The sequence below is a fragment of the Polypterus senegalus genome, chromosome 12 (assembly GCF_016835505.1).
Source record: "Polypterus senegalus isolate Bchr_013 chromosome 12, ASM1683550v1, whole genome shotgun sequence".
NCBI lineage: Eukaryota > Metazoa > Chordata > Cladistia > Polypteriformes > Polypteridae > Polypterus > Polypterus senegalus.
Genome location: NC_053165.1, coordinates 159,318,540 through 159,331,333, shown reverse-complemented (window position 1 = coordinate 159,331,333; position 12,794 = coordinate 159,318,540). Strand labels below are relative to the sequence as shown.

At 44.2% G+C, this 12,794-nt stretch overlaps 1 protein-coding gene across 1 annotated transcript; it reads left to right on the top strand.

The window, feature by feature from the left end:
- The first annotated feature begins 57 nt into the window (after positions 1-57).
- Positions 58-11,204, top strand: wdr83 (WD repeat domain containing 83). Its single transcript, XM_039770496.1, has 9 exons — positions 58-311; positions 4,782-4,902; positions 7,461-7,566; positions 7,651-7,699; positions 7,871-7,997; positions 8,111-8,178; positions 9,136-9,244; positions 9,377-9,491; positions 10,862-11,204. The coding sequence occupies exons 1-9, from the start codon at positions 209-211 to the stop codon at positions 11,006-11,008; spliced, it is 945 nt and encodes a 314-aa protein (XP_039626430.1). The 5' UTR covers positions 58-208; the 3' UTR covers positions 11,009-11,204.
- The last annotated feature ends 1,590 nt before the right edge of the window (positions 11,205-12,794 follow it).

Sequence of the window (12,794 nt, the reverse complement as noted above, 5' to 3'; positions counted from 1 at the left end):
CCGATTGGAAACAAGGAGAGCAGGTCATTGGTTCCTCCCTGTGCCGGAAGTAGGAGCACGAGTGTTCAGAGCCGTCAAGGTCCGTGCGAGCACACTGCGCATGACACTGTTAATAAAATCATGAAGGAGGAAACTCCGCGCCAGCTTCATTATATGCTAAATGGGAACATAAAGTTGATTTATTTATTTTAATAAAGAACTCTCTAGAATGGCATTCCCACAACCGAAGCCAGAAAAGGCGGAGATGCCAAGCAAGTTGTTGCGAACTGTCGACTGCAAGCAGGGAGCTGTCCGAGCCGTCCGTTTCAACGGTAGGTCTGCAAACGTTTATTTTACTTCGCCAGCGTATTAAGCGGGCTTAGAAAATGAGATGCTACTATATTGTAATTGGCCTAGTTGGACGCAATCGTGTCTCGTGGATCTTCCTTTTTTCTTCTCCATACAGTCTCTATTGATAACTATGTAAGAATGAAAATACATATACACATAAGGTACCCACATTTTCACAGTCTCCAACCAGGACCCTCGTGCAGTATGCGAGTTAACTCAAACACACGGATAACGTCCACCCAGATTTGCCTGCTTTGTCTCCTCATATGTCTCAGATGTGGATGTGGACAACACTGAAACACCGCAAACGGACAGCGCTGTCCCCTTTCCTCTTCTTTCTGGACACTTCAGACTATAACAGCAGGTCATATCATGTGATTCTGCACCAATAGGGCTCATCAATAAGAGAAATGAGTCCGGCGGAAAACTTGGTTTCTTGCTGCAGAACGAATCGTCTCCATCTTAACATCAGCAAAACCAAGGAACTGCTTATTGACTCTCACCACACCACGTCCGCTCACTGTTTAGTTAGTGGATGTACAGGGGCTCCACATCAACGACAGGTTGGAATAGTCTCAGAACAATGAGGAACTAGAGAAGAAAGGGCATGGCAGGCTCTTTATTCGTAAGTGACTGCATCCCTTTAATGTGGTAGTAAGTGACAGCCTTCACATCTTCTGTAATTCTGTGATGGCCAGTGTGCTGTGCTGGTCACATAACTTCAAGAGCAGCCCGCCGAATCAACAAGCTAATTAAAAGGTCAGGCTTGGTTATGGGGTGCTCTCTGGACCTCCTGGAGGTCTTAGCGGAGGAGAGAATGAAGACAAAACTGAGTGCCATTGTGAACCATGCTGCACATCCTCTCTTTGATGCACTCATCCTGAGGACTCTTAGCTAATGATTTATTCAGCAGTAGTATGTCAAGAAACTCTACGGGGGCTTCTTCATGCCAATGTATGGTGCCTCACTGGGACTGTAAACAACCAAGTGACAAGGTTTCTTTCTTTTCCGTTAATTAGTTGTTTCATTAAAAATATATATATAAAACAGTTCCATGACTGACTGACAGACAACGCACAGACCAAACCGTTGGACCTAAAGGGCTGAAAGTTTGACAGTGCATTCCTATAATGACATGGATAACCACTAAGAAAGGATTTTTTGAAATTCCATCCCTAAGGGGGTGAATTGGGACACTCTAATACGTTTGTGTGGAAAATAGCATTCTTTGCGACCGACACGGCGCACATGCGTGGAATGAGGAAGGAGATGTTTCTGTTTCTGCCTGACGGTAAAGTGAGCGACAGCCGTGCATTCCTCTAATACCCAATGACCTCCCCTTTGAATTTAAGAGACTGCAATTTCCCCTCAATGTATGCTTCGCCATGACCATAAATAAGTCTCAGGGCCAAACTCTGAAATATGCTGGCGTAGATTTAAGGGAAGATTGTTTCTCCCACGGTCAGTTTTACGTCGCTTGCTCAAGTGTAAGTTCACCCACGAGCCTGGTAATATTAGTGCCGCCCAATAAAGAAACAAAAAATATTGTTTATGAGGAAATCCTCTAAAAAGCAATTAAATATTTACACTCCCACGGCGTCAGAAGTTCCACGTGAAGAAAGTGACGGGCAGTAACTATAAATTCATATATATATTTCCGAAAAAAAAAGTATATTAAAACGGAGTCCTGTGCGGACGAAGTTGCGGGTAAAAGCTAGCATATATATATATATATATATATATATATACACAGTGGGATGCAAAAGTTTGGGCAACCTTGTTAATAGTCCTTATTTTCCTGTATAAATTGTTAGTTGTTACGATAAAAAATGTCAGTTAAATATATTATATAGGAGACACACACAGTGAGATTTGAGAAGTGAAATGAAGTTTATTGGATTTACAGAAAGTGTGCAATAATTGTTCAAACAAAATCAGGCAGGTGCATAAATTTGGGCACCGTTGTCATTTTATTGATTCCCAAACTTTTAGAACTAATTATTGGAACTCCAATTGGCTTGGTAAGCTCAGTGACCCCTGACCTACATACACAGGTGAATCCGAGTATTTAAGGGGGTCCATTGTAAGTTTCCCTCCTCCTTTCATTTTCTCTGAAGAGTAGCAACATGGGGGTCACAAAACAACTCTCAAATGACCTGAAGACAAAGATTGTTCACCATCATGGTTTAGGAGAAGGATACAGAAAGCTGTCCCAGAGATTGAAGCTGTCTGTTTCCACAGTTAGGAACATATTGAGGAAATGGAAGACCACAGGCTCAGTTCAAGTGAAGGCTCGAAGTGGCAGACCAAGAAAGATTTCAGATCGACAGAAGCGACGAATGGTGAGAAGAGTCCGAGTCAACCCACAGACCAGCACCAAAGACCTACAACATCATCTTGCAGCAGATGGAGTCACTGGGCATCGTTCAACCATTCGCGCACTTTACACAAGGAGATGCTGTATGCGAGTGATGAAGAGGAAGCACAAACAGAGCCGCTGGAGGTCTGCTCAAGCACATTTGGACAAGCCAGCTTCATTTTGGAATAAGGTGCTGTGGACTGATGAAACTAAAATTGAGTTATTTGGGCAGAACAAGGGGCGTTATGCATGGAGGACAAAGAACACAGCATTCCAAGAAAAACACCTGCTACCTCCAGTCAAATATGGTGGTGGTTCCATCATGCTGTGGGGCTGTGTGGCCAGTGCAGGGACTGGGAATCTTGTCAAAGTTGAGGGACGCATGGATTCCACTCAGTATCAGCAGATTCTGGAGACCAATGTCCAGGAATCAGTGACAAAGCTGAAGCTGCGCCGGGCTGGATCTTTCAACAAGACAACGACCAAACACTGCTCAAAATCCACTAAGGCATTCATGCAGAGGAACAAGTACAACGTTCTGGAATGGCCATCTCAGTCCCCAGACCTGAATAGAATTGAAAATCTGTGGTGTGAGTTAAAGAGAGCTGTCCATGCTCGGAAGCCATCAAACCTGAATGAACTCGAGATGTTTTGTAAAGAGGAATGGTCCAAAATACCTTCAACCACAATCCAGACTCTCATTGGAACCTACAGGAAGCGTTTAGAGGCTGTCATTTCTGCAAAAGGCGGATCTACTAAATATTGATTTCATTTCTTTTTTGTGGTGCCCAAATTTCTGCACCTGCCTGATTTTGTTTGAACAATTATTGCACACTTTCTGTAAATCCAATAAACTTCATTTCACTTCTCAAATATCACTCTGCGTGTCTCCTATATGATAGATTTAACTGACATTTTTTATCATAACAACCAATGATTTATACAGGAAAATAATGACTATTAACAAGGTTGCCCAAACTTTTGCATCCCACCGTACACACACAGGGTGGTCCAGATCTAATTATGCAGATCCAGATCGTCTGGATGACTTTGGTTTTTGGCGGGACGATTCCAGTTCGGCACGAAGACGATTCTTCACGTCATCAGTTCACGCACTTCTCGATGGTCCAGGATTTTCCGTGTGATTTTCTATGTAATAAACTTAGTAGATATATATATATATATATATATAATATATATATATATATATATATGATTTATTTGTTTTGTTATTGAGCTTTCTGTAAAAAAACAAATTTCCTTCCTGAGGACATACCAAATTTGTTGTTACGAATATTATTCCATCTTTGTCAAATCAATGTGTTTTTATGAGTTCATCGATGTTCTGTGTTTCCAGAACATTCTGCCTTTCTCAGGATGTGTGTGTCGATTTCTGCCTGAATGTCATCTTCTGGAAGCTTCTGGTGAGTTAGGACGGCTTTACTAAATTAGGACGACGGATCAAATGCTATTACTTGCCTTCTTAAGAGTTCTGACTCCGGGACACTTGATAAATCTGAGCACCGATGATCAATTATTTATGCTCACATATCATGCAGTTATTATTTATTTATTGCCACAATTCACGTTGCATCTATTTATTTGATTATTTATCTGTTTATTTGTTTGTAATGTTCCTCCCTTGTTTCAGACTTGCGCCTTTGGTGTCAACAGTCCCGACTCCTTACGATGGCAGGGCAGTTCAGCCATTTACCGGGTGTCTGAATAAAACTCGAAAGACCTGCTTGTGATCAGAGAAGTAGAAAAAGGCTGATAGGCAGTTAGAAATTTTTCGGCTTCGTTTTATTTTTTATTTATTTTTTGAACTTTGATTTAGGGGCTGGGATTTTGGCCGTGCAGGTTCAGACCTCGGCCTGTTTTATCGACTATTCTTAGTTTGGCCCCTTTTCAGTCTTTCCATTTCCCCGTCCACACTTCCCATTCCTTCTGGTCCAGCTTTTATTTTTCATAAGATGGCCAAGTGGACTTACTGTAGGGGATGAGCTGGCTGTTGGCTAACTAAACAAGCTGTCCTCTTGTTCTTCTTCTCTTTCCATGGTCTCCATAACTGCGGTGTCCTTCACGTTGATAGTGGATGGTAACTACTGTCTGACCTGTGGCAGCGACAAGTCCCTGAAGCTCTGGAACCCTTACCGGGGGATTCTACTGAAGTCCTACACCGGCCATGGGTATGAAGTGCTGGATGCGGATGGGTAAGTCTGGTCTCTCTGGGGAAGCAGGTTTTGCGTCTTTTCTTAACACTTTGAGGGCTGAATATTTTTGTCCAAAAAACAGAGTTTTCTGAAACACAAAGCAGCAGTTTCACACAGAAATGAACATAAAATGTCTGTTGCTGCGTGCTTTGGGCACACCGGCTCCCAGGCGGGGTGACGGGGGCAGCAGTGCTGGTTGCCCGGCATTATCATCTGGTTTGTACCTCTTGTCACTGTAAGTGGTGGTCCTCCCAGGTGAGCATTGCCATAGGCACGTCAGCAACACAGACCCGCTCAGCGCCACGATCAGCTGATGCTGCTACCTCACATTCAGTTTCAATCACCCATCCATCCATTATCCAACCCACCATATCCTAACTACAGGGTCACGGGGGTCTGCTGGACCCAACCCCAGCCAACACAGGGCACAAGGCAGGAAACAAACCCCGGGCAGGGCGCCAGCCCACCGCAGCAGTTTCAATCACTTGTCTCAAATATGGAGTCTGATAAGTCAAAACGTCGTCCACAGAGTATTTTGCTTTACATGTTCGCTTCAATCCCTCAGCAGACGTCGATGCCATTGTTGCTGTCGTTTGCTCCTTTCTACTCACGTGAGCGCAGGGAATCTCGGTCAAACCCGTGAATCTAACATACCTTCTGGGTAAGAGAGAGTCCAACTAAAACATCGTTTAAAGTTGATTACCCCCCGTCAACCCCTCCTTTTGACAAAAGTCGACAATCCGCCTTGAAACAGTTAAATTCTTCCTTATTTCATGTGTTAAATCAGACTACAATTTTAGATACACAAGAAGAAATCTTTGATTTATGACACTTTGAGATGTTCGCGCCCTGTTTATACTTCATGCATCGTGTGCTGCCGGTTTTCATCCTAACCCCTTTCTTAATGAGGGACCCGTTTTTGCTCCTAATTCACTCCTTTTCCATTCATTGTAATTGATTTGCTCCTGAAGACTCCTTAATTAGCAGCTAAACAATAAGGAGATACAAAACGAGCCAAAACAACTGGTGACCATCATACGATATCTGAAAATAAGGAAAGGTGAAGGTCTCGGGAATGTCGATCTGCTCAGCTCCCCAAAACATTTTACTAGAGCTCTTAGCATTTCTGAAATTGCTGATTTTCTCTTTTTCTATTGCACAATGAGAGCAGCAACAAGCCATGGAATTAAAGAACGGGCTTAATTAACAACAAGAATCGGCGCCTCATTCAGCAACTGGTTGGAGTTTGAGGCCCTGACTTATTTGGTCTTCTGTTGACACCCTCACTTCACATTTCATTTCTGTTTGGGTGCCATTTAAGGAGAGAACTGAAGCAATTCAGAGGAACGATGAAGAAATTCAGGGGAACAAACCTTAAAATAACAATTCAATTAAAATGAATTCCCAAGAAGTTAATTAGCAGCAGAAACAGGGCACTCATTTAAAAAAAAGGGTTAGAAGGAAAACCTGCAGCCACGGTGGCCCCCCCAGGACCGGAGATGTGGACCCCTGGTCTAGTCCATCCATCCTCCAACCCGCTATATCCTAACTACAGGGTCACATGGGGGGGGATGTGTCTGTTGGAGCCAATCCCTGCCAACACAGGGCACAAGGCAGAAAAAAAAAACCCTGGGCAGGGTTGCCAGCCCACAGCAAGAAATTTCAAGATTAAAGCCGGAATTTCCACTTTAATCACAAAACAGACCCTCTTCACCGTATCCCTAATTTTTGTTTCTCTGTGGCTCAAATGCATTGCCGTACATTCTGATGAAAAAAAAAAAAGTTAAGAATGCACAGAAGATGGCGTGTGAGACCTTTAAAATGCATCACGTCATTACGATGGGGAATATGCGACGCCCGAATATAAAAGCACCACAAATGCATTTGTATGTCGGCGTTTAGGTTTGATGATTTGCTTCACCACATCGAACCGTTCATCAAACACACCTGTAGGATCTGCAGAGCGGTTTTCCGTCACATGTTGAGACCCCGACGTCACGTTCCAACCTGAACACACTGCACCCCCATAAACCCCCCTGATTTTTTTTTTTTTTTGCTGGTACATGTCGTGTTCATTTCAGAGGACGCGTCAAATGAATGCTGGGAATGCGTGGCATACCATGAAGTGTGTTCTGAGCGCGTGACCCTTAGAAGTCAATCGAACTTCAGACTCCCCCGATGACGCGTTTTTACGTGCACTTTAATAATCTCGACTTCTAAAATGCCATGTAGGCCTTTATTCGGATTAGAGAGCTCAAATTTCATTGGTGACACCGACGCTTCAGAGCCCCCCGCCACACCCGGAATAGGGTTTCAGTTACTCAGAATCCTAAAGAAAATGACCGTGATATGGAAGTAATGGTCTACACCAGCGCTTGATTTTGGGTGCCTGAGGAAGAAATTAGCACATAGGTTTGTCACCTGGCCTTGGTCCAACAAGACCACCTCACTGGTGTCCCTGCAAGCACAGCCGTTTACCTCAGACCCCCCCACCGTTCAGCTGTGCCAGATTCCTCTCACCGTGTGCTGCTAACCATCTCCTCTCTGCCACTCTGCAGGTCATTTGACAACAGCCAGCTGTGTTCCTGTGGCTCTGACAAGACGGTCATCCTGTGGGACGTGGCAAGCGGCCAGGTGATCCGAAAGTTCAGGGGCCACGCAGGGGTGAGTGCCAAGCACATGTAACAAGACACGCCGTGCTCTGTAGTCACGCCGCTGACGCCAGTATTTGTATCTCACCGTTCACAGAAGGTCAACTGTGTCCGCTTTAATGAGGAGGCCTCCGTCATCATCTCAGGTGAGAATGGACTGTAAGCCCACCACTGGTTCGCTCTGCGATCCCGAGCGAGTTGCTCAACCTGCCACGGCTCACACTGTAGAAAAACAAAATGAATGTAGTGAACACTTGTGATTTGGCCTTTACGGCTGTCAATGTTAATATTATTCTTCTCACACTGTTGGCTTCCAGGCTCCATTGACTCTTCTGTTCGCTGCTGGGACACGCGGTCCCGTCGACCAGAGCCCATACAGATTATGGACGAAGCGAAAGACGGCGTCTCCAGTCTGCAAGTGTCTGAGCAGGAGATACTAACAGGGTTTGTGTGCCTTTCATCTCTGACTCGGGCAGATTGTATCGGGGAGCTTTCCTCGACTCTCACCCTTCTGTACATCCGACCACTGATTCTGAAAACCCGCTCTGCTTTTCCAGATCGGTGGATGGCCGAGTGCGTCGATACGACCTGCGCGTGGGGCAGCTGTTCTCCGACTTCATTGACAGTAAGTGTTTCAGGCACTTGAGACCTTAAAACAGAGGAGCTTGTTGTACACAAGCTAAAATGGGTGTCTCGTGGGTTTATAGCATCTCATACTTTCTTGTTTCTGCACCTTGGCAGCTGTTATGGGTGGGAGTGTGACAGTTCTGTAGGCCACAATCCCTTAGCCCACCCTCAGCGCCACATGTTAACATGGGAGCGCATATTGAGTATCCATCCATTTTTCTAAACACGCTCATCCAGAGTGAGCTCTTGGCAAAGCGAAGCCAATCCCGGCAGGCATTGGGAAAAATCCCAGGGCAAGGCGCCAATTTATCACAGGCTGAACGAACAGACACAAGAGCAGCCATCGAGTCTTTGTGTCGTCTTCACCTGATCAGGGCACCATGCAGTCCCTGCATTGATGGATGGACATGACCATCATCATCATCAAATTCTTTCACGTGAAGCCTGAAAACCATAAAGACTGATTAAGATCATTTATGTTTGGCAGAAGTCCCGGGGGGGCTGGCCGAGTGGTCTTGTGGCCTTGGAACCCCTGCAGATTTTGTTTTCTTCAGCCCCTGGAGTTTTTTTTTTTTTCTATCCTCCTGGCCATCAGACCGTACTTTATTCTTTATTATTCGGTATCATATTTCTATTTTTTATAAACTTTTCTTTCTTCATCCTGTAATCACTTTGAGCAACACCACTTGTAGGAAAACGTGCTCAGCAAATAAATGTTGTTGTTGTTTTGGTGACCGCCGATTTTTAGGGGAATTGAGCAGTTGAGTTCTCAAAGCTCCTCATTGTGCCCTCTTTCTTTCTTTCTCTTACTCTCACTCTCTTTTTCTCTCAAACTCTCTCGTACTCTCTTTCTTACTGTCTCTCAAACTCACTTTCTTTTTCTTTCTCTCTTACTTTCACTTTCTCTCTTTTTCTCTTCCTCTCCCACACTCTCTCTCGTTCTTTGTCTCACCAGGTCCAGTCACAAGTGTGAGCTTCAGTAAAGATGGCCAGTGCATGCTCTCCTCCAGTTTGGATTCTACACTACGGCTAATCGACAAAGACACAGGGGAGCTCCTTGGAGAGTAAGGGTGCCATCTTTACGCGTGACGTTGTTTGGTTGCCTGTTTTTGGCTCTGCCCTCATAAAGGGGTAAGCTCGAGGAGCCCCTCCACCATTTTGTTTTTATCTTTGCGTATGTTTCCTCCTGGGCTTAGATACACCGGCCATAAAAACAGCAAGTACAAGCTGGACTGCTGTTTCTCGGACAAAGACACTCACGTGGGAAGCTGCTCAGAAGATGGGAAGGTGTACTTCTGGGACCTTGTGGAGGTGAGCCTTTGTGATTTTACAATGTCTGTAAAGCTTACTGAGGCCCAGGCACTCCTTTCAAATTAATTATAAGAAGAAGGCCGAGTTCGTTGGTGACCGAGAATCTGGGTACCAACATGTGTAGGCCACTATTTTTATATTTACATATAAAATCCAACGTCTGTCTGCCTAGGACTGAACTTGGAAAACTGTGAGGAGGTTTTTGTTTAAGTGAAAGGGTCCCAATATGTATAGCCACGTTTGTTCATTTTAATTAGGCACTTGACTCTTGACTTGACTTTTTTTTTTTTTTGGGTCAAGCTTACACACAGCAAGGGCAGGATGGTGGAATGTAAGGTTTGGCCCAAAACGTGGGCTGTCGGGTCAGTAAGCAGAAACCCCTCAAGGAATCAGAACACAAGAACAAACTGACGAGAGCAGGCCGTTCAAGCCCAACAAAGCTCGCTGTTCCCATCCGCTTAATTTTCAGTTTTCAAAGCCCCCAACGTTCTCCTGTCCACCAGACTACTTGGTCCACTTATTCCAAGTGCCTTTGGTTCTCTTGGTAAAGAAAAACTTCCTAAGGTTTGTGTGAAATTTCCCCTTCACAAGTTTCAAGCTGTGTCCCCGTGTTCTTGATGAATTCATTTCAAAGTCACCATCTCGATTCCCTTCATCATTTTACACACTTCAGTCAGGTCTATTCTTCATCTCCTGTAAAGGCTCGGCTGTTTTCATCTTTCCTCATAACTCCTCCCCTTTAGCCCTGAATCAGCCTTGTCGCTCTTCTCTGGACCTTTTCTTGTGCTGCTTTTTCCTTTACGTAGCCTGGAGACCAAAACTGCACCCAGGACTCCAGCTGAGACCTCACCAGTGTGTTATAAAGCACACATTGGACTTGTAGTCCACACATCAGGTCTCCTCTTCATCTCCTTTTTCTTAAACTGAGAAGGTTCAGCTCTTCTGATCTTTCCTCACAATTCGTCAGACCCCCCATTTTGTATTCAGACCTCACATTTTTCCTTCCTGCATGTCGTACTTTACATTTACTGACATTCAGTTTCAACCCCTGTAGTCCTGAATCAGCCTGGTTGCTCTTCTCTGGACCTTCTCCTGTGCTGTTATGTCCTTTTTGTAGCCTGCAGACCAAAACTGCACACAGGACTCCAGATGAGGCCTCACCAGTGTGTTATAAACTTCAGCATATATGTTTGCACACATTCTCAAAGCTATGAAAAATAATTCATACCCACAGCATATATGTTTGCACACTTTCTCAAAGCTATGAAAAAGAATTCATACCCACTCCTGGACAGAAGGACCTACTGTAGTTAACTGACCACTCGGGGTATTTACAAATGTTAATTATCCTTCCTTCTCTTCTTTCCCAGGGTTCCCTAGCACTGGCCTTTTCCATTGGAAGTGGCGTCGTTCAGTCGTTGTCCTTTCACCCCCGGGAGTCGAAACTTCTTACTGCAATGGAGGGAAACGTACAGTTATGGGGGAAACAGTCTGATGAGGAAGAGACGGTGGACTAGAGTGCTTTTGGGTATTTTTGAGAACTGTAATCTTTTTTTTTTTTTTTTATGTATGAAATTTGTTGTAAAAATGAAAACAATTTCTTTTAGTTAATAAACCTGTGCGATTGTCTTCATTCATGGATAACTCCACCTAAAGTTGAGCCCTACTTTTTGCTGTGATTTTCACTATTAAAAATGTTAAAAGCCAATGTTACATTGTGACTTCTAGCCGTGGGGTTTGTCAGATCTCGCCGCCAGGCCATGTAAACTTGCGGGACTGAAAGTCACTGGGTGTGACAAATCTAGGGATGACTTTCCCGCATATTCATGTCCTCCCTTTTCTGACAGCCACTACTGTGATGCCTGATGGAGCCAGAGCTGTACGAAGGGTTCACTGGTGCAGTGAGTTCAGCCACAATCTCTGCCCTTTTCTCTTTTTCCATTCTGTTATATTATTTAAAACGTGAGACATCAGACAGACAAGACTCATCTGTTTGTGAGGTCCACAATACCCGTGCGTTCCGTATTCCTCGCTGTTGCATTATATGCTTTCTACTGTACTTTCAAATGAGTAGTCATGGGTTGTCCACTCTCATGTGCACAGATCTGCCCCTACGATAAAAGACAACATCGGTTTGATTTCCTTGTGGTGAGTTGAGGGCTAGTTGAGGGCTAGTTGGATTGACTCCCTGGGTTTGTTAGGTCCTGGAGGACCACTGTGGCTTCAGGTTTTCATTCTAACCCTTTTCTTAATGAGTGACCTGCTTTTGCTGCTAATTAACTTCTTTTGAATTCATTGTAATTGATTTGCTCTTGAAGACTCAGACCCCTCAATTGTTTCTTTTTCCTTAATTAGCAGCCAAACAATAATGAGATACAAAATGAGCCAAAACAACTGCCGTCCATCATACAGTATCTGAAAATAAAGAACGATGAAGGTCTCAGGAATGTTGATCTGCTCAGGTCCCCAAAACATTTTAACAGAGCTCTTAGAAAAGAGAAAATCGACAATTTCAGAAATGTCTGCTATTGTACAATGAGAGCAGCAACAAGCCATGGAATTAAAGAACGAGTTTAATTAACGACAAGAATCGGCGCCTCATTAAGCAGCTGGTTGGAGTGAAATTGGTTGGAGTTTGAGGCCCTGACCTAGTTGGTCTTCTGTTGGTTCACTCAGTTCACATGTTATTTCTGTTTGGGTGCCACTTAAGGAAAGAACTGAAGCAATTCTGGGGAACAAATCTTAAACTACAAGTCAATTAAAATGAATTCACAAGAAGTTAATTAGCAGCACAAACAGGGCACTCATTAAAAAAGGGTTAGAATGAAAACCTGCAGCCACGGTGGTCCTCCGGGACCGGAGTTGGCGACCCCTGGTCTAACAATCCCAGGGAGTCAATCCAAATAGCCCTCGACTAGCCCCAAGGAAATCAAATTGATTTTGTCTTTATTCGTAGGGGCAGATCTGTGGACATGAGAGAGGACAACCCATGACCGCTCATTTGAAAGTACAGTAGAAAGCATATAATGCAACAGGTTATGGTGGACCTCACAAACAAATAAGAGTCTCGTCTGTCTGATGTCTCATGTTTTACATAACATGACAGAATGGAACAAGAGAAAAGGGCAGAGATTGTGTCTGAACTCGCTGTACTAGTGAACCCTTCGTACAGCTCTGGTTCCATCAGGCATCACATTAGTGGCTGTCAGAAAAGATTACGTACGCAAAGACTACGACTGAAGGAAGAAAAAAAAAAATACGACATGACTTTTAAACACAGTTGCTCTGTAAATCTCACAAGCA